At 47.4% G+C, this 17842-nt stretch overlaps 2 protein-coding genes across 2 annotated transcripts in view; one reads left to right on the top strand and one right to left on the bottom strand.

Moving 5' to 3' along the window:
- Window positions 1-515: 515 nt before the first annotated feature.
- On the bottom strand, window positions 516-16207 carry Nob1 (NIN1 (RPN12) binding protein 1 homolog). The gene is made up of 10 exons (XM_004842934.4): window positions 16095-16207; window positions 11929-12060; window positions 11673-11805; window positions 9360-9490; window positions 8159-8230; window positions 7682-7810; window positions 7387-7590; window positions 6239-6336; window positions 4010-4154; window positions 516-1162 (listed from the first exon to the last, which is right to left on the bottom strand). The coding sequence occupies exons 2-10, from the start codon at window positions 11989-11991 to the stop codon at window positions 893-895; spliced, it is 1245 nt and encodes a 414-aa protein (XP_004842991.1). The 5' UTR covers window positions 11992-12060; window positions 16095-16207; the 3' UTR covers window positions 516-892.
- The window catches only part of Wwp2 (WW domain containing E3 ubiquitin protein ligase 2), a 152277-nt gene continuing 146182 nt past the window's right edge, over window positions 11748-17842 (top strand). Inside the window, exon 1 of the mRNA XM_013071519.3 lies at window positions 11748-11880. The gene's annotated coding sequence lies outside the window, so the exon portion shown is untranslated. The remainder of the gene's footprint in view (window positions 11881-17842) is intronic.

Raw genomic sequence — 17842 nt, 5'->3', positions numbered from 1 at the left:
CAAGTCATTTAACCTCTACTGCCCCCGCCCCCTGGAGCCAACAGAGCCCGTTCATGCCCTGAACCTCATCCTAGAGATTCACTGGGTTACTGCAGACGATTCTGCAACACGAAGGGTGTGGGCTGGCAGCTTCTCACATCTCTGTGACCTGCTGTGGTGTGGTTTCCCACCTGAGCACATACTCAACAGCAACTTCCCAGCGCAAACTTCCTGGTGCCAGGAAAGCAGCTCAGTGGTGGGGCCCCTGCCTCGCACGTGCAAGGCCTTGGGTCTGATCCCCAGGACTGCAAAACATAAGCAAACTTCCTGAATTTGTAAGTGTACTATAGGGAGGCAAAAGGCCATCCTTTTCCTAGAAGACACATACTTAGTGTGTGCTCGTGAATGTGTGCAGAGAAAGAAAGCAACAAGATGAGACGATACCCAAATAAATCCAGATGAAAGGATGAGCATGCCAATGATCCTGAACTTGCCCGAAGGAGACTTAAAAAAAAAAATGGCTAAGAGAGAAAAAGGAAGTGGCAGTCCATAGTTTTATTGCAAAATACTCATAAATCCGGACACTTGACCCCTGGGCTTACGGCTTATGCTTCAGAGCTTGCAGCACCCCGAGAGCAGCACTCCGCTTGGCGCCGTCGTCAGCACTGCTCCTCGTTCCCACCACATCCCCTCCTGTGGCTGTGGCAGGAGTCCGGGCTCTCCGTGCGCTCACAGGCCAGTGACCAGCTGGGCCACCCGACCTGACACGGCGAGTCGCTAAGGAGCACTGCAGCAGGCCGCGCCTGTTGGTCGCTCCCACCCAGATGTTCTGGAGAAGGCGCAGCTGGGGAAGGAGACGCCAGGGCTCCTTGCCACGGCAGTGCAGTCCAGGCTGCCTGCAGGAGCTTGCACTTCACCTTTTCTTCACAAACTTCTTTCTGGAAGCGTTGGGATTTAAGCGCCTCCTTCCGGCCCCCAAGGTGCTGTCGTGGACCTGCAGGGTGGCCGAGCGGCTGGAGATGTCGTTCTCTGCAAAGGGAGACACCCCGGCTATGTAGTCGGGGGCAAACACATTGGTCTTCTGCCGGGCCTTGTGGGACAGTCGCAGCTGCGGGAAGCGCTGGTCCTCCGTCAGGTGGGGGTTGATGGCATATTTGCCCCCTTTCGGCATGGGCAGCGAGTACTGTGGGGAGACGGGGCAGCTCTTAGAGGGGCTCGGTGCACACTTGTCCCCGTGCGGGCAGATGACCCAGCGGGCAGCCCATCTTCCCCCATCCCACCAGTGCAAAGGAAAACACAGGGCTGGGCCTCACCCCCTGGCACACTGGTGAGCTGGAACCACTGCGACAATGCTGCGTGTAGCAGCTCTGCAGTGGTGGTGAGTTCTGTGGGAACCGGGGTCACTGAGGATGTTATGAATGCGGGAAGGGGAAGGCTTGCAACCTGGGGGTGGGCTGAAGCGGAAGCGGTGGCAGAGGACCAGAATTATCTCAAACACGTACTGATAAAAAAGGAAGGAGGGGCCAGGGATTTAGCTCAGTGGTTCCAGGCCTGCCTTATAAGCGCAAGGTCCCGAGTTTGATCCCCAGTACCAAAAAAAATTAAAATTAAAAAAAGGGAAGGAACACCGGGCATGGTGATGCACGCCTATAATCCCAGCATGGGGGAGGCTGAGGCAGGAAGAGCACTGTGAGTTGGAGCCCAGCCTACATAGTGAGACAACCCTGTGCAGCAAAACAAATAAATAAAACACGGGTCTCATTAGGTAGCCCGGGCTGGCCTTGAACTCACAATGATCTTCCTGCCTTGGCCACCCAAGTGCTGGGACCACAGGTGTGTACCACACGGCCAGGAAATAAAAAAAAGAGAGGGCCAGGGATTTAGGATTTAGCTCAGTGGTTCCACCGCCTGCTGCACAAGCGCAAGGACCCAAGTTCAATTCCCAGTACCAAAAAAAAAAAAAAAAGAAAGAAAGAAAGAGAAAAGAGAATTAACTGAAATATTAAAAAAGGACACAGAGGGCCAGGGATTTAGCTCAGTGGTTCCGCTGCCTGTCTCCCAAGAGGAAGATCCCGAAAAAAATAACAAAAATTAAAAAGGACAAAGAAGGCAGCTCAAGGGGGGTTATTCTGGCCATGCATGGGACAATTTAATCCTCAAAATGATAGCTTTGATGGTTCTCACCTTATATATTAAAATGAAAGTTCATCAGACCATATTCACATAAATAAATGGGAATAAAAGGAAAATTCCTTTTTGTAAGTAGATGCCAAGTAATATATTCAGAAGGCCTGGTGGATTTAGAAAATCATCATTTGAAGGCTGGGTATCGTGATGCACACTTGTAATCCCAGCACTCTGGGAGGCTGAGGCAGGAAGACTGTAAATTCAAGTCTAGACTAGGCAACTTAGTGACTTAGCACAACCCTATCTCAAAAAGGGCTGGGGAAGTAGTTCAGTATTAAGGCCCTGGGTCCATCCCCAGTACTGCTCAAAAATAAAATCATCAGTTGGCAATGTCAACCAGAACATCTTTCCGTAAATAATTAACTACGAATAATTTTCCAGTGGATTAATCTGTCAAAAGTCACCTTAACCAAGTGATCAAAGTTAATAGCACCACTCAGGAGGCTGAGGCGGGAGGACTGCCACAATTTCCAGGCCAGAATGAACTACAGTGAGACCCTGACTCACAAAACCAAAACCAAACAAACAAAAAAACCCAGTTAATGTCACTAATAAATTGCGCAACATCGTCACAGCCACTGAGAAGGACACAATGTGACTTCTTGGGCAGTTTCTGCCAAAAATGCACAGCCTGACTCTAACCCCAAGGCGCAGCCCAGCCCAGCTGAGGGACAGTCCACAAATTAACTGGCTAGGCATGTCAGGGTTGCAAAAACAAGACGAAGAAAGGACTGCGGCTTGACAGACTGCAGGGACTGACGATAAATGGAGCGACTGATGTGACCCAGAATCCCCTCTGTGGCGATAAAGGAGCAGGAAGAAATGGCAAGGCGTAAATGCGGGTCGGGAGATTAGACAGTCATACTGGGGCAGTGCTGACTTCTGGATTTTGATAATTATAATGTGGTCATGTAAAGTAAGTGCTTTAGGGCACAGGGATACTATGTGAACAATTCACTTTCAAATGGCTCTGAAAAAAATAATGTGTGTACATGTATTTAGACAGGGTCATAAAGCGAACAGGGCAAAAGATTAACACAGAAATCCAGGTGAAGGGGAAATGGGAATTCTCTGTACTACTTTTGCAACTTTTCTATAAATCTTAAATTATTTCAGAATACAAAGTTAAATTCTCTTCTTGCATTAGTGGTACATTCGCTACCTGGGAGACAGCAGTGCCAGATCAACATCACTTTTACCAGGCACAGTGGCACATGCCTACTGTACTCTGGGAGGCTGAGGCAGGAGGAACACAAGCTCAAGCCCAGGCTGGGCAACTTAGCGATACCTTGTCTCAAAATTTTACAAAAGTTTTTATTTAATTTTAGTTTTTTTTTTTTAGACAGGGTCTTGCTGTGTAGTTCAGGCAGGCTTCAAACTCATGGTGATCCTCCTGCCTCAGGAGGGGTTACAGGCATGTACCACCACACCCGACAAAAAAACCTTTTTTTGGGGTACTGGGGATCAAACTTGGGACCTTGTGCTTGCGCGGCAGGCAGTGGAACCACTGAGCTAAATCCCTGGCCCCCCCAAAAAAACTTTTTAAAAGGGCTAGGCATGTAGCTCAGTGCAAAGGGACTGAATTCAATCTCTGATACCATTAGAAAGAAAAATCACTCACACCAGTCTTCCGGGTCTTCCTCTCTCCCAAGTCTCCCAAACAAATCCCCAGTTGCTATGCGGGGTCCCAGGCCGCTCCCACCCTTCCTTCTGACTCCCACACAAATGTGGCCCTGCCCCAGGCTGCCAAGCCTGTGGCCAGCAGACAGCACCAGGCTGCACTTCTACTGTCCTGGGTCCTCTGCGTTCCTGCAGTGGTGGGGACATGGCGGATGCCACTCACCCGGAGGCCTCGTGGGTTCAGCACCTTGGGGTTGCGGGAGAAGAGCATGTGCAGGGCGCCGTCCTCGCTCACGGTCACCGCCACTTTCTTCAGCGTCCTGTTCCCACAGTGCGCGCAGAACACTCGGCTCATGTCAGACGTGGTCCTGGGGGACGAGGGAGAGGCTGTGTGCTGGCACCAGGGCTGGACACAAGGAGGGCACGGGCCCGGAGGGCACAAGAATCTGGGCCGCACTGTACCCACCTCTGTGATTTGATAGTGCTAAGGACTAAACCCAGAGAAGGCTGAGCTGCATCCCCAGCCTTTTATTTACTCTGAGACAGGGTCTAAGTTGCCCAGGCTGGCCTCAAACTTGCGATCGTCCTGCCTCAGCCTCCCAAGCAGCTCTACACACCCAAACTACACTAAGGTCGCCTGGCCTCACGCGAGTGAAGATGTTAAGTGCCGCTCCCTTCCTTGGAGGGAAGAAGTAAAGACGGAGCAAATTAAGTCACTGTGAAAAATGAGCAGGAATTTGTGACCCCAATCAACTTTTATTAAGCACTGTTAGACACCGGCCTGCAGGTTTAGCAAGAGACTCCTGGGGGGAGGCCGGGACCACCTCCATTTCGCAGGCGGGGGCCCTTGCTCCCGGACACAGACACGCAGCTGGGGGTGGCAGACTGAGAGTGACAGCTCTGGATGGAGCTCTCTCTCTCTCTCAGGCATCAACGACTCACACGGGAAACCCCAAGAAACCTGCTGGGGCTGCTCAGGGTGGGTGCTGAGCAGTCAAAAGCTGCTACTGCCAAGGGCCACAGGGTCCCTGTCCTTCAGGGATTCACCACCAGCCACCGAGGCCAGGGGTGAGGGCCTCGCTTTGTCTCCTCGCAGACGGGACAAAGTGACCCTGCCTGAGGCTGTCCGGGAACAGAGGATGATCCCAGCCTTTCTAAGGAGCACAGGGGTCCTGCAGGAGGGAGAGTGGGCAGATGGGACTCCAGCAAACAAGGCGCCTCACTGTGGGGCACAGAGACACTCTGAGCAGTGAACTGCAGCAGGCGCAGCAAAGCTGGGCCCCAGAGACTGTCGGCATCGGGACGGGTTACTTTCAAGCCTTCGGAAGAAGGCGGCCCGACCCAGGCCACAGCTCTGGGGCTGGTGTGACTCCATGTTTTAGAACCGCTCCTCGTAGGCCCTGCATTATGGGTCAACCAGATCCAGCCCACAGACGCGGGTGGCTGGAAGCCGCCTGGTCTAAGTCCTGCCACCTGCACGCTGGAGCCCGGGTCGCACAGGGTGCCGGCTTCCACCTCGGGAAGCACCCAGCAGAGCTGGGAGAGGGAGAAAAGCAGCCATTAAGCTGATCCTTCCTATGGCTTATCTTTCTTCTTCTTTTTCTTCACAACACTTGCCATTTTATTTAAGACTCTGAAAGCTGGGGACATGGTGCATGCTTGTAATCCCAGCACTCAGGAGGCTGACACAGGAGGATCATTGAGTTTGAGGCCAGCATGGAACACAGTGAGACAGTGACTCAAAAACTAAAAATAAAACAAAAAGAAATAAAGACTCGGAAGCACAGAGAAGGCAACCAATCTTAGCAAAACCACACAGGTAGCAGAAGAAGGAATTCAGATGTGAACGCATGTCAGAGTAAGGTAGTGCATGTCTGCAACCCCAGCACTCTGGGGGGCTGAGGCAGGAGGAACCAAAGTTCACGCCTTGCTTGGGCAACTTAGCAAGATTCTATCTCAAGATAAAAAAGGGCTGGGCTGAATCCCTAGGAAAACTAACATAAAAACAAAAACCAACAACCCAGGTTGATCACCTAGTGTCACCAACCTGTCTTGTTTCCTTTCCACCTCTACCCACCTATCCACTCATACATTACTCCTGAGCAAACCCAGACACTGCTCCACGCACAGTGCTTCAGTGTCATCCCAGGAGCAAGTGTTTGGTCCCAGAACCTGTGTCCTCAACCCCATGCCACTGAGCTAAGGGGGCGGTCACTGGCAACCTGTGATCCAGGAGCTTCAGGGCCCCAGTGGACTCGGAGTGAGGTGGGCGGAGAGAACACGTATCACACAGGGTCTTCTCTTCTCCACAGTCCTGCTGATGGCAGCTAGGGCCCTGCATGTGCCTCAGCTCTGCACTGAGTGACACCCCAGCCCTCATTCAGAAAGTTCTTAGCCAGGGGAGGGAGACAGGTCTCCAGAGGGCCCCGGGACTAGGCGGCGAGCTACGCACTTGAAGCAGCCGTGGCAGCGAAGGATGTAACTCCGGGCCTCGTGGATCAGCATGCCGTTCACCGCCAGCACGTGCAGCCCCATCTGCAGCAGGACGTTCTGCAACCAGCGAGTGACAGGCACACTGAAACGGGCTTCCAAGGGAGCCTGAGTTCCGTGATCGGTTAGGGGACTCTGCACACCCTGCTGTGGCTCCTAAGCCTTGGCTTAGCTGGACAAAGTTCTCTTGGGAAGCCTCTAAAGGAACACGAGGACCTAGCGTCCCTCTAATGCAAGGGCTGAGGCCTGGGCTCAGCCGTGAGCAATCTCTCAGCAGAGATTCATGTCAACGGGGGAAAAGTCTCCTTTCTGCTTTCCCATGTACCTAAATGAGCCCAGGGCATCACACACTAAGAAAAGCATCAACTGATCAAGAATATCAAAGATTAAAACTTTAACATACTATACAAATTTTGTCACTATACTGTATGATCGTCCAGCCTAACTAAAGATTGTTAATTGTTAGAGAAATTAATTACCAAACGGCACAGGTGAAGTTTCTAGAAGCAGGAAAATCAGGAGGACACAGCTCTGTGCACATCCCCCAGGCTTGGGGCGGGGATTTAGCTCAGTGGTTCCATCACCTGCCTCGATATCTCTATCACATTCCCCAATCTCCACATGGCCGCTGTAGGTGACGTGTGTGACACAAAACCCAGGGCCTGTGCCTGCCTGCTATGGCTTCTGTCTAGAGGTCCCCCCAAAGGCTCGTGTGCCCGTAGCTGGGGCTTTTCAGAGGTGGCTGGATCTAGAGTGTGTGGTGCTGGGATCAAGGGTGTGTGATTACTAAATTAGCCCACTGACTGAAGTGCCATAGTTCTGGGTAGGATTAAGGGTTTCCCAACTAGGGTGTGAGTGCTGCCCACCCCAAGGCCAGGAGCCTGGATAGAATATAAGGGACGGAAAGTCACCACACTCTCTGCTCTGGCTGGCTTCTGCTAGGCCATGGTCTGTTTCTCCTCTGCGATGCCCTCTGCTAAGCCACCCTGCCTTGGAGCCAGCTATGGACTGAAAGCTCTACAAACTGTGAGCCGAAATAAACCTTTCCTCCTTGGGTATTGGTATTTTGTCTCAGCCATGAGAAAAGTACTAAGATGCTGCCCCACCAACCTGCATGGCGAAGTCTGTAGTCACACAGCCGACCTGCACGTCCTTGGGGATGTGGCACTTCTCCAGCTCCTGCTGGATCTGCTTGATGTTGCTGGGGGTTATCCAGCCACCCTCGTCATCGTCACTGTCTTTGCCTTCACTTTCTTCAGAACCATCACCTTCTGTGTCCGCCTCCGCCTCCGCCTCCTCTTCTCCTCTGTCAATCTGAAACAGAATTCACAGTCCCAGCCCACAGGAGCAGAGTCCAGAAGCCGATGGACTGTCACCGAGAGGGAGTTGTAAGCCAGGCCCTTACCAGCAGCTGCTGTAGCTCGTGATCGATATTAGGCAGAGGGTTCCTCCAGAATAGGAAGGAACTGAATTCTGGGTGCTCCGGCTCAGTGGCTGGAGTGCCACAATCTGCTGTTTCTTGCGGAGGTTTATGCTGAGATGAAAAGAAATAGTTACTTATTTTTTGACAGAGACTTGCTGTGTAGTCCAGGGAGTCCTTAACTCACTATGTAGACCAGGCTGGCCTCTTTAACTCACAGCAACCCTCCTGCTGCAGCCTCCCAAGAAGAATGCGCCTGGCATTTTTTTTTTAACAGTAATTTAAAAACCTGAAAATGGAGAGGGTTATAGGTGAAATGACATGATATACCTCTCAGGCCAGACAGGGCCAGACGATTGATACTATTAGTCCAGGTAAACACGGGTGGCTATGAACAAACAACTGAAGGGGCTGAGATGTGTGGTGGAAGAGTCTGAACAAGAGCGTTCATTTAAGGATTACCTTGGAGGGGAGGTGGAAGCCAGAAATGTGCAGAGGAGTTTCTGGGTGCCGAATGGAGGAGCTCACTCTAACCTTTAGGGAAACAAAGGGTCAGGTCTGAGCAAGGTTTCATTTTCAACATGGAAGGGTATTAGAAAAACAAAACTCTCGGTATTTCCCCCTGGTTACTGAAATCAAAGTTATCTAGTGTTTAAAAACTTAGAAATTTTTTTTTCTTTTTTTTGGTACCGGAGATCGAACTCGGGACCTTACACTTTCGAGGCAGGCACCGGAACCAGAAAATATTTTTCTAAATGCTAATATTTAGTGAAACCAATACCCTTAAATAAATGGTTTTTTTGCTGTCACACCTACAACTGCAAAACTTGAAAGTATTTTTGGTTATAGTCTTAGTGTAAATGCCTCAGAGGATTGCTGGGTCAAAGGATACCTTGTTTTTGTTTTGTTTTGTTTAGTACTGAGGTTATTTATTTTTTTTAAAGGACATGATCTTTCACTTTTTTTTTTTTTTTTGGTACCAGGGATTGAACTGGGACCTTGTGCTTCCAAGGCAGGTGCACTGCCACTAAGCTAAATCTCCGGCCCATTTTTTTTGTTTAGTTCTTTAAATCAGAGTCTAGCTATGTAGCCCAGGCTGCCCTCAAATATGGCAATCTTCTTGCCTCAGCCTCCTGAGTGCTGGGATTACAGGTGTGTGCCACCACACCCAGAGTACTGATCTTTAGAGATACACCTCTAGGGCTGGGGATTTAGCTCAGTGGTTCTGGTGCCTGCCTCACAAGCACAAGTTCCCGTTCGATCCCCAGTACCAAAAAAAAAAAAATTTGTTAGAGATACACCTCTAATCTGTGTGAGGCCCTGGGTTTGGTCCCCAACAAGGCCAAAAAATATCCACCTAGGAAATAACAGAGGTCCAGTTCACAATACGCAGGGGTGTGGCTCACTACAAATGGAAACAGACTGGGGCCAGGGATTTAGCTCAGTGGTTTCAACACCTACCTCGAAAGTGCAAAGTCCTGAGTTCGATCCCCTCCCCCCATACCAAATGGAAACAGACTAACCATGAGAGGGCAGCTGTGGGGATGGACAACGGGGACACAGGGTCTGCTATACTACTTCCTTTTTTTCCTCATATATTTGAGAGTTAAAAAAACAAAACAAAACAAAAAAACCCCCAAAACCTCCAACCCTCCTGGTTTACCTTTTCTGGTTCTTGTTTTAGGTGAGACACCCCAACAAACTCTGCTTCCAACTGGTAAGTGAGTGCCAGCACCTGGATATCTGTGGCAGAGAGGCTGGGATAGTCTCCAGTTTTCTTTGAAAACTCAGTCACTGTGAACAAGATATTTCCAACTTTAGAGAGGGTCAGAAAAACAACAGAAATTTGGATAGCCACAAAGAGACACCAAGATAAGACCAATATCCTATGAAAATGTCAATATTTCCTCCATTCCTTTGACTTTTCCTACTCATTGTGGAGAATCTGCATTCTCCACCCCTAAGATTCCTGCCTGTTAGGTTGACTTTGTGACATCCTTATTAAGTACAGATCTAAAACAGAACAGCAGGGTGTGGTGCTGCATGTCTGTAATCCCAGCCCTCAAGAGGCTGAGGCAGGAGGATCAAGGCAAGTTCCAGACCAGCCTGAATTAAGAGTGAGCCCCTGACTCAAAACAAAACAAAAACAAACAAAAAAATAAACGGAGCTGGGGATTTAGCTCAGTGGTGCTGCTGCCTGCCTGGAAAGCGCAAGGTCTCAAGTTTGATGCCCGGTACCAAAAACAAAAACAAAAAAACAAACAGAATAAAGAAAAAGCCACTGAAAGTTAACACGTTTGCGTCTGATCAGAATTTTGTACTGAAGGGCCGGGGATTTAGCTCAGTGGTTTCGCCACCTGCTGTGCAGGCGCAAGGATCCGAGTTCGATCCCCAATCCCAAAAAAAAAAATTTTGTATTGAAGCTGTGGTATTGTTAGAATAGAAACTCTCTTCTCTTCCAGCTCTCCTAGCTCTAAAATCCTTGGATTCTAAGTGTAACAGTTTACAATGACAAGGGCAACCAATTCAAGACCCCTCCTGTCTCTTGGGAGCTATTCCCATTCCCCAGTTTACACTGACAGCATGGATGATTACATTCCAAAATGGAATGGAAAATTAATTCAACCATAATTGTATTGAACTTAAGTCTTTTTTTGTTTTGTTTTGTACCGGGGATCGAACTCGGGACCTTGCACTTGTGGGGCAGGCGTCGGCACCACTGAGCTAAATCCCTGGCCAACCATAATTGTAGTCTATTATGAAACAAAAATATTTTAATGCTTTGTGATAAACAAGGAAGTTTTTTGTTTTTGGTACCGGGAATCAACTGGGGTCCTTGCGCTAGCACAGAAGGCGGCAAAACCACTGAGCTAAATCCCCGGCCCTGCAAGGAATTTTTCGAAACATAAAGAATGTAAATCTGGGCCACGGATTTAGCTCAGTGGTGCCGACACCTGCCTCGACACCTGCCTCGAAAGCGCAAGGTAAGAGTTCAATCCCTGGTACCATAAAAAATGTGTATCTGTGTTTAATACACAGTAAATGCCAGCTGTTACTACTGTGTTCACTGAGAATTGACAACTTAAATTTTCTGCTATTAACAGAAAGATTTCTTCTACAATGACACCAGGTACAGTAACAATATTGCTCACATTTCTTTTTTTTTGGTACCAGGGATCGAACTCGGGTCCTTGCGCTTGCGCAGCAGGCGGCGAAACCACTGAGCTAAATCCCTGGCCCCTTGCTCACATTTCTTTAAAAAAAAAGTCAGCCTCTAAACTAAAACATTTCTAAACTACTGACTGTCAGTCGTTCCTGGAAATCACTGCCTTGTTTCCTAACAAGAGAACAACACTAACTCTTTTCCAGTCTAACGTAAGGCCTAAAATAAAAACATCTTTTCCTGGGACTGGGGATTTAGCTCAGTGGCGCTGTGCCTGCCTCGAAAGCACAAGGTCCTGAGTTCGTTCGCCAGTACCAGAAAAAGATAAAAAGAAAAAAAATCGTTTCCTGGGTCGAGGCTGGACTCTGTATCCAAAACAACCATCGACCCAAGGAGATGGGGTTAAGTAGGAGATCTGGGTTTTTCGACGTGGGGGTCGGGGTGGCAATGCCTGGGATCGAATCCAGGACCCTATGGACGAAGGTAGGGAAATAAATATACCACTGGGTTCTTTTAGCCCAGACCACACTCGTCTAGAACGTTTACTGCCCACTTACAAAGGCCTAGACACGATGTCAGCTGACATATTTCTCACTTGCTGTCCGCAGCAACCCCCGGACACAAGTGTACTATTATTGCCCATTTTACAGCTGAGGCCTAGAGTCTGAGTGACAGGTTCGAGGGCAAACTGCTGGTCAATGGCAGGGGCGGGCTGGAAGCTTCCAATCTAGCACGTGTCGTCGCTAAATCAAAGCTCTGATAAAGAGGCCCAACCCCCGGCTTCCCCGACGGTGCTGCAGCTGAGGCACTCACCTAGCCGCACGTACTCGGGGAGCGGCTCCCTGAACCGCAGCTCGTAGGGCAGGACGGCAAGGCGCCGGCGCGTGGCCCTGTCCCGAATCTCGCTGACCACCTCCCGGATGGTGTAGATGTTTTTCCCTATGTCCTGCGGAGAGACCGGCCCAGCTCACAGTCGCCCGCACCATGCACCACACCGCCCGATCCAAGTGTTCCCTCAGGGGTAAGTAGGCAGCCCAGACCACACTCGTCCAGGCCGGAGCCCCCCTACCTGCAGAGCTGCGTCCCGGAGGAAAGCCCCTGCGTCTGCCACAACGTGCTCCACGGGCGCCATGCTGGCTGGGAAGGCATTAAGCGCGCAGGCGTACGGAGCTTGCGCCAGCTCCTACATCTCAATCTAGGCCTTTGGGAACCCAGAATAGCACCCTCTATTTAGTGGCGCCCCCTGGCGGCCATGGCCGCAGTTCCCGACTGAGGGCGATCGGTGCGCGTGCGCAGCAGCGCCGACAACCCTGGCCCGGAAATGCGGGCGCAGTCAGAAGCTTGTGTGGGACTGCAGAAGAAATACACTTCAGCATCCCGTCCTTAGCGCCTTCTTTACTTTAAAGAGTGAAACCTGTATATATCCTCATAGTTAAAATTTAGTGAATACAGACACCCCAATTTAATTATTATAACAATCCTATGGGATAGGTACTATTTTACAGGCAAGGGATAGCTACTTAAATCCAGGAGGCCCAGCTGACCTGGTCAGGAAGCGGTGATAACCAGGTTAACACCAAACTGCCTTGGAGCCGTGTTCTGTTAAGTATATTCTGTTCAGTTGTACATTATGCTGTAGCACTACTGTTTCTGAGGGATTTAAGCAATTTGCAGCCAGGGTCTGTCTGTCTTATTTTCATTTATTTATTTGTTTGTTTATTTTTGGTTGACACAGGGTCTTACTTTATGGTGCAGGTTGGCCTTGAACTCACTATGTAACCCAGGCTGGCCTCCAACTGGTTACAATCCTCCTGCCTCAGCCTCCCGAGTGCTGAGATTACAGGCATGGGATGCACCGCTGCCCCCAGCTACTGTCTTGTTTAATATTCTCACCCCGCTTCTATAAACAATGCACTTAATTTGCTAGGCAATAAATCCTTGCCAAGGTGGCATACACCTGTAATTCCAGCTAGGGAGGCTGAGGCACGAGGACTGCAAATTCCAGGTCAGCCTGGACAATTTAGTACCTTATTAGACCCTGTCCCCCCGAAAAAAATGTCTGGGATGTAGCTCAGTGGTAGAGTGCTTGCCTAGTATGTGCCACTCCCTAGTACTGCAAAACAAACAAGACATACTGAGTTATGAGTTCTGGACTGCTACATGCCAGCAAATTTTGGGCTGAATGTTAACTTGAGTCTTCATTATTTCTCCTTGTCTAAGCATTCTTCATCATAAATTAAATTATCATTATTTGCTGATGATGTGGTACTCTACATAGAAGACCTCAAAAGCTCCACCAAAAATCTTCTAGATTTAATAAGCAAATTCAGTAGTGTAGCTTGATACAAAGTCAACACTCAAAAATTAATAGCCTTCCTGTATAGGAATAACAAACTTAATGAGAGAGAAATTAGGGAAACAACACCTTTCACAATAGCATCCCCAAAAATGCAATACCTAGTAATCAATCTAAGGAAGGAAGTAGACTTCTACATTGAAAACTACAGCACTTTGAAAAAGGAGATAGAAGATGATATCAGAAAATAGAAATCCCTTGTTCTTGGGTAGGAAGAACCAATATAGTGAAAATGGCCATACTTCCAAAATTGTTATACAGATTTAATGCAATTCTGATCAAAATTCCAACAGCATATCTCACAACTTAGAAAAAACAATCCTAAAATTCATTTGGAATCAGAAGAGAACTAGAATAGCAAAGGCAATTCTGGATAACAAAGGCAAAGGAGGGGCATCACAATTTCTGACTCAAAATTATACTACACAGCTACTGTGATCAAAGCAGCATGGTACTGGGGATGGGGATTTAGGGCAGTGGCACCACGCCTGCCTCGAAAGCACAAGGTCCTGAGTTTGATCCCCAGTATCGAAAACAAAACAATACAAAACAGCATAGTATTAGCAAAAAAACAAAAACAAAAAACCAAAAAACCAGACCTCAGGATCAATAGAACAGATTAGAAGATGCAGAAACAACTCCAAACATACTCAGCCACCATATCTTTGACAAGGGAGCCAAAGACCTTCACTGGAAGTAAAATAGCCTCCTTAATATATGGTGCTGGAGGGCCAGGGATTTAGCTCAGTGGTTCTGGTGCCTTCCGAGCAAGCTCAAGGTCCAGAGTTGGATCCCTGGTACCAAAAACAAAAAAAACAAACAAAATATATGGTGCTGGAAAAACTGGCTTTCCATATCTGAAGATTAAAACTAGACCCATATCTTTCACCATGCACTGAACTCAAATCAAAATGGATCAAAGATCTAAATATAAAAACAGAAATACTAAATCTGCTGGAAGATAGAATAGGTAGAACTCTCCAAGACACTGGTGTAGGCAAAGACTTTATGAACAAAACCTCAATTGCACAGGAAATATCTCATCTTATTCAAAAGCTTTTGCACAGGAAAAGAAACCACCAGGGCCAAGGAATTAGCTCAGTGGTTTCGCCGCCTGCTGCACAAGCGCAAGGACCCAAGTTCGATCCCCAGTACCAAAAAAAGAAAAAAGAAAAAAAAAACCACCAACAGAGTGAAGACACAACCCACAATGTGGGAAAAATTTTTTTGCCAGCTGTCCCTCAGACAAAGGACAACTATATAGAATATATAAAGAACTCAGAAAAACCAGACACCCCCCCAAATTTAAAGACCCAATTCAAAAATGGGCATCTGAAATTAATAGATACTTCTCAGATGAAGAAGTAGAAGCAGCAAATAAATATATGAAAAATGTTCAACATCACTGGTCATTTGCGAGATGCAAATTAAAACAACACTGAGATTCCATCTCACTCCAGAAAGAAAGGCTTGCTATCAAGAAATCAACCAATAGCAAATACTGGTGGGGCTGTGGAGAAAATGGAACCCTTCTCCACTATTGGTGGGAGTGTAGACTGGTGCAGCCACTGTGGAAATCAGTGTGGAGATTTCTCAAAAAACTTAAACTAGAGATTCCATTTGACCCAGCTATTGCCCTTGTTATCTTTCTGAAAGAATAAAAAGCATCGTACCACAGCAATATATACACACCCATATTTATAGCAGCACAGTTTGGAATAGCTAAATCTTGGAAACAGCCTAAATGCCCATCAACCCATGAATGGATAAAGATGTGGGTTTTTATTCAATTGAGTGCTACTCTGCCATAAAGAAGAATGAACTTCAGACATTTATTGCTAAATGGATGGACCTTGAGACCATACTCATAAGTGAAATAAATCAGACACACATGTTTAAATACTGTCATGTTTCTCTGGTGTGAGAAACCGAAAGTGGAAATAAGAACTAAAATGTGTAATAGATATTAAGAAATGGGAAGAAACTATTCAAATAGAAAGAGGAACAAGGGAGGAGGGAGGGAGAAAGGAAAGGAGGGACAAGGAAAAAAAGAGAAAAAAAATGAACACAATGCTTTTTTTTTTTTTTTGGTACCGGGGATCAAACTCGGGACCTTGTGCTTGCGAGGCAGGCACTGGAACCACTAAGCTAAATCCCTGGCCCTACTTTTGTATATAGGGTGGGGAGGAGATTTGAGGGGAGGGAATGGGAAAAAAGGAGGCAGGATATATGGTGTGCAGGTGCAAATTCTCTATGATGAGTGTTATCATTATGTATATCTAAAGTGTACCAATACATTTTTTTAAGAGTAGGAAACATTTATTGAAAGAAAGCTTCTAAGAGAGACAGAAGGGGGACTGGAAAGTAGGTTGCCCCCAATAGATGTTTTGCTTTAAAAAAAAAAATCACCCGGAGTGGGGGCACATTCCTATAATCCCAGCAATTAAGAGGTTGAGGCAGAAGGATCACTGGGAGTTGAGGCCAGCCTGGGCTACATAGTGAGTTCAGGGCCAGCCTGAACTACAAAGCAAGACCCTGTCTCAAAGAGCCAAACAAAAACAAGGACAAAAACACCTTTCTTCATCAGGTCTTGCTCTGGTCTTACCTCTTGTGATTTATCTGTCCTACCTCAAAAACCCTTCAGTGCTCTTATGGCGCCCACCCGAAATTAGCCAAATCCCTTTTCTTTTCCCAGACATTATCTGTCTACCCTTCTTACGCTTGGTTTCTTCCACCTCTAGAGTCTGGTGTGGTTGAGGACTACTTCCAGTGTTCTTCTTTATCATATCAGTGCTTTGATTTTATTCATCAGCCTTCTCAGTTTCTCTGCGGGATTTGTCTCGCTGACCAGCTCCTCCTCTCGAATTCTCTCTCCTCACCTGATTTTGGTGATTCTCCACAATCCTGCTCTCCCTGCCTCTCCACTGCTTCTTCACCTCCTGCATCGGTCTCCCTTCTTTTTGTCTTGCAGCCATGGCTGCCTCCCTGGAACTGTCCAAGCACCTTTGTTTATCTATGTTTTCTTCTTCAGCAAGATTCCTTCTCCTCAAGGATACAATGAGCTGCTGTTATGAGATCTGCTCCTCAAGGTCCAGTCCCCACCCCTTTTTTGTGGCACTGGGGATTAAACCCAAGGCCTCTGCACTGAGTCACATCTCCTGCGTGGCTCCTCCCTTTTTTGAGACAGGGTCTCACTAAGTCATGTGTGAGCACTTGGAGAACACTGCATAGATTGGACCCTAAAAAAAAAAGTCTCCTACAGCGTAGGAATTATATTGCTTATGCAATGGCCAGATTTCCTTTTTAAAAGTTTAGAAGTAGTTAGGGTCCATCCAATCTCATGTCCAGTAGTAGTGGAATGTTAATGGAATTAGCCCAGGACTGTAAGGGTAATTAGGTAAAGGTGAGAATTTGAACTTTTTTCTTTTTGGGGGGGGTTTGAGACAGGGTCTTGCTATGTACCCCAGGCTGGCCTCAAACTCACAGTGATCCCCGTCTCTGCCTCCCGAGTGCTGGGGAATACAGGTGTGCACCACCAGGCCCAGAAAGAATTTGAACTTTTTCTTTTTTTTTTTGGTACTGGGGATCAAACTCAGGACTTTGTGCTTGCTAGGCAGGCGTGGTGCCACTGAGCGAGGCTCTAGTCAGGACAATTTAGTGACTTAGTGAGCGCTTATCTCAAAATAAAAAAATAAAGATTGGGGATGGAGCTCAGTGCCAAGGACCTGGGTTCAATTCTCAGTAAACCCCACCTCCTCAAACAGATTTCTGCTAATTCATTCAGTTCTATATACTCTGTAAAGGACATGGGAATCAGTTTGATGTGGTATGGCATTTTGCTCACCCAGGCAGGGTTGTGTTGCCTTTTCTTTGAGACAGGGTCTTGCTTTGTAGTTCAGGCTGGCCTTGAACTCACTATGTACCCCAGGCTGGCCTTGAACTCCTGCTTCAGGCTCCCGAGGGCTGGGATCACAAGCGTGCACCACCACACCACGCCCTGCTTGATGCTTTTTGATTTTTTTTAAAAAATTCTTTTATTGGTACATTTTAGGTATACAACACAATTACATTTCTCATTGGGAACTTGTACCTTTACATGATGCATCTTGGTTCTTATTTTTTGATGCTTTTTGACTTTTGCTTTGTCACAGGAACAGATGCTGCACCTGTGTGTGGTGGCCCACACCTGTAATCCCAAAATTCAGGAGACTGAGGCAGTAGCTTCCTCTGTGAGTTTGAGGCCAGCTTGGGCTAGAGTTCAAGACACAGTGAGACTCTGTCTCAAAATACCAAAACCCAAAACAAACAAAAGAACAGATGGGATTTTTGTTTCTAGAGCCTAGAACAAAGTCTGGTGCATAGTAATTGTAGGATTGCTGGAATCATTTTTACATGTGTGTGTGTATATATATATATATAAAACATATACATACATATATATATATATGTATTTTTTTTTTTTTTAGACAGAGTCTTGCTATGTAGCCCAGGCTGGCCGCAAACTCACCATGATCCTTTTGCCTCAGCCTCCTGAAGACTGGGATTACAGGTGTGAACCACCACACCTGGCTCGGGATCGCCAGAATTAGCAAATACAAATACAAGCTGCTTAATAACTTTTCATTTT

Source organism: Heterocephalus glaber, unplaced genomic scaffold (assembly GCF_053883595.1).
Source record: "Heterocephalus glaber isolate CG9 unplaced genomic scaffold, H.glaber_assembly_v1.0 deba00000071, whole genome shotgun sequence".
In the NCBI taxonomy this organism is placed as follows: Eukaryota; Metazoa; Chordata; class Mammalia; order Rodentia; family Bathyergidae; genus Heterocephalus; species Heterocephalus glaber.
This window is presented reverse-complemented; position numbering and strand designations above follow the sequence as displayed.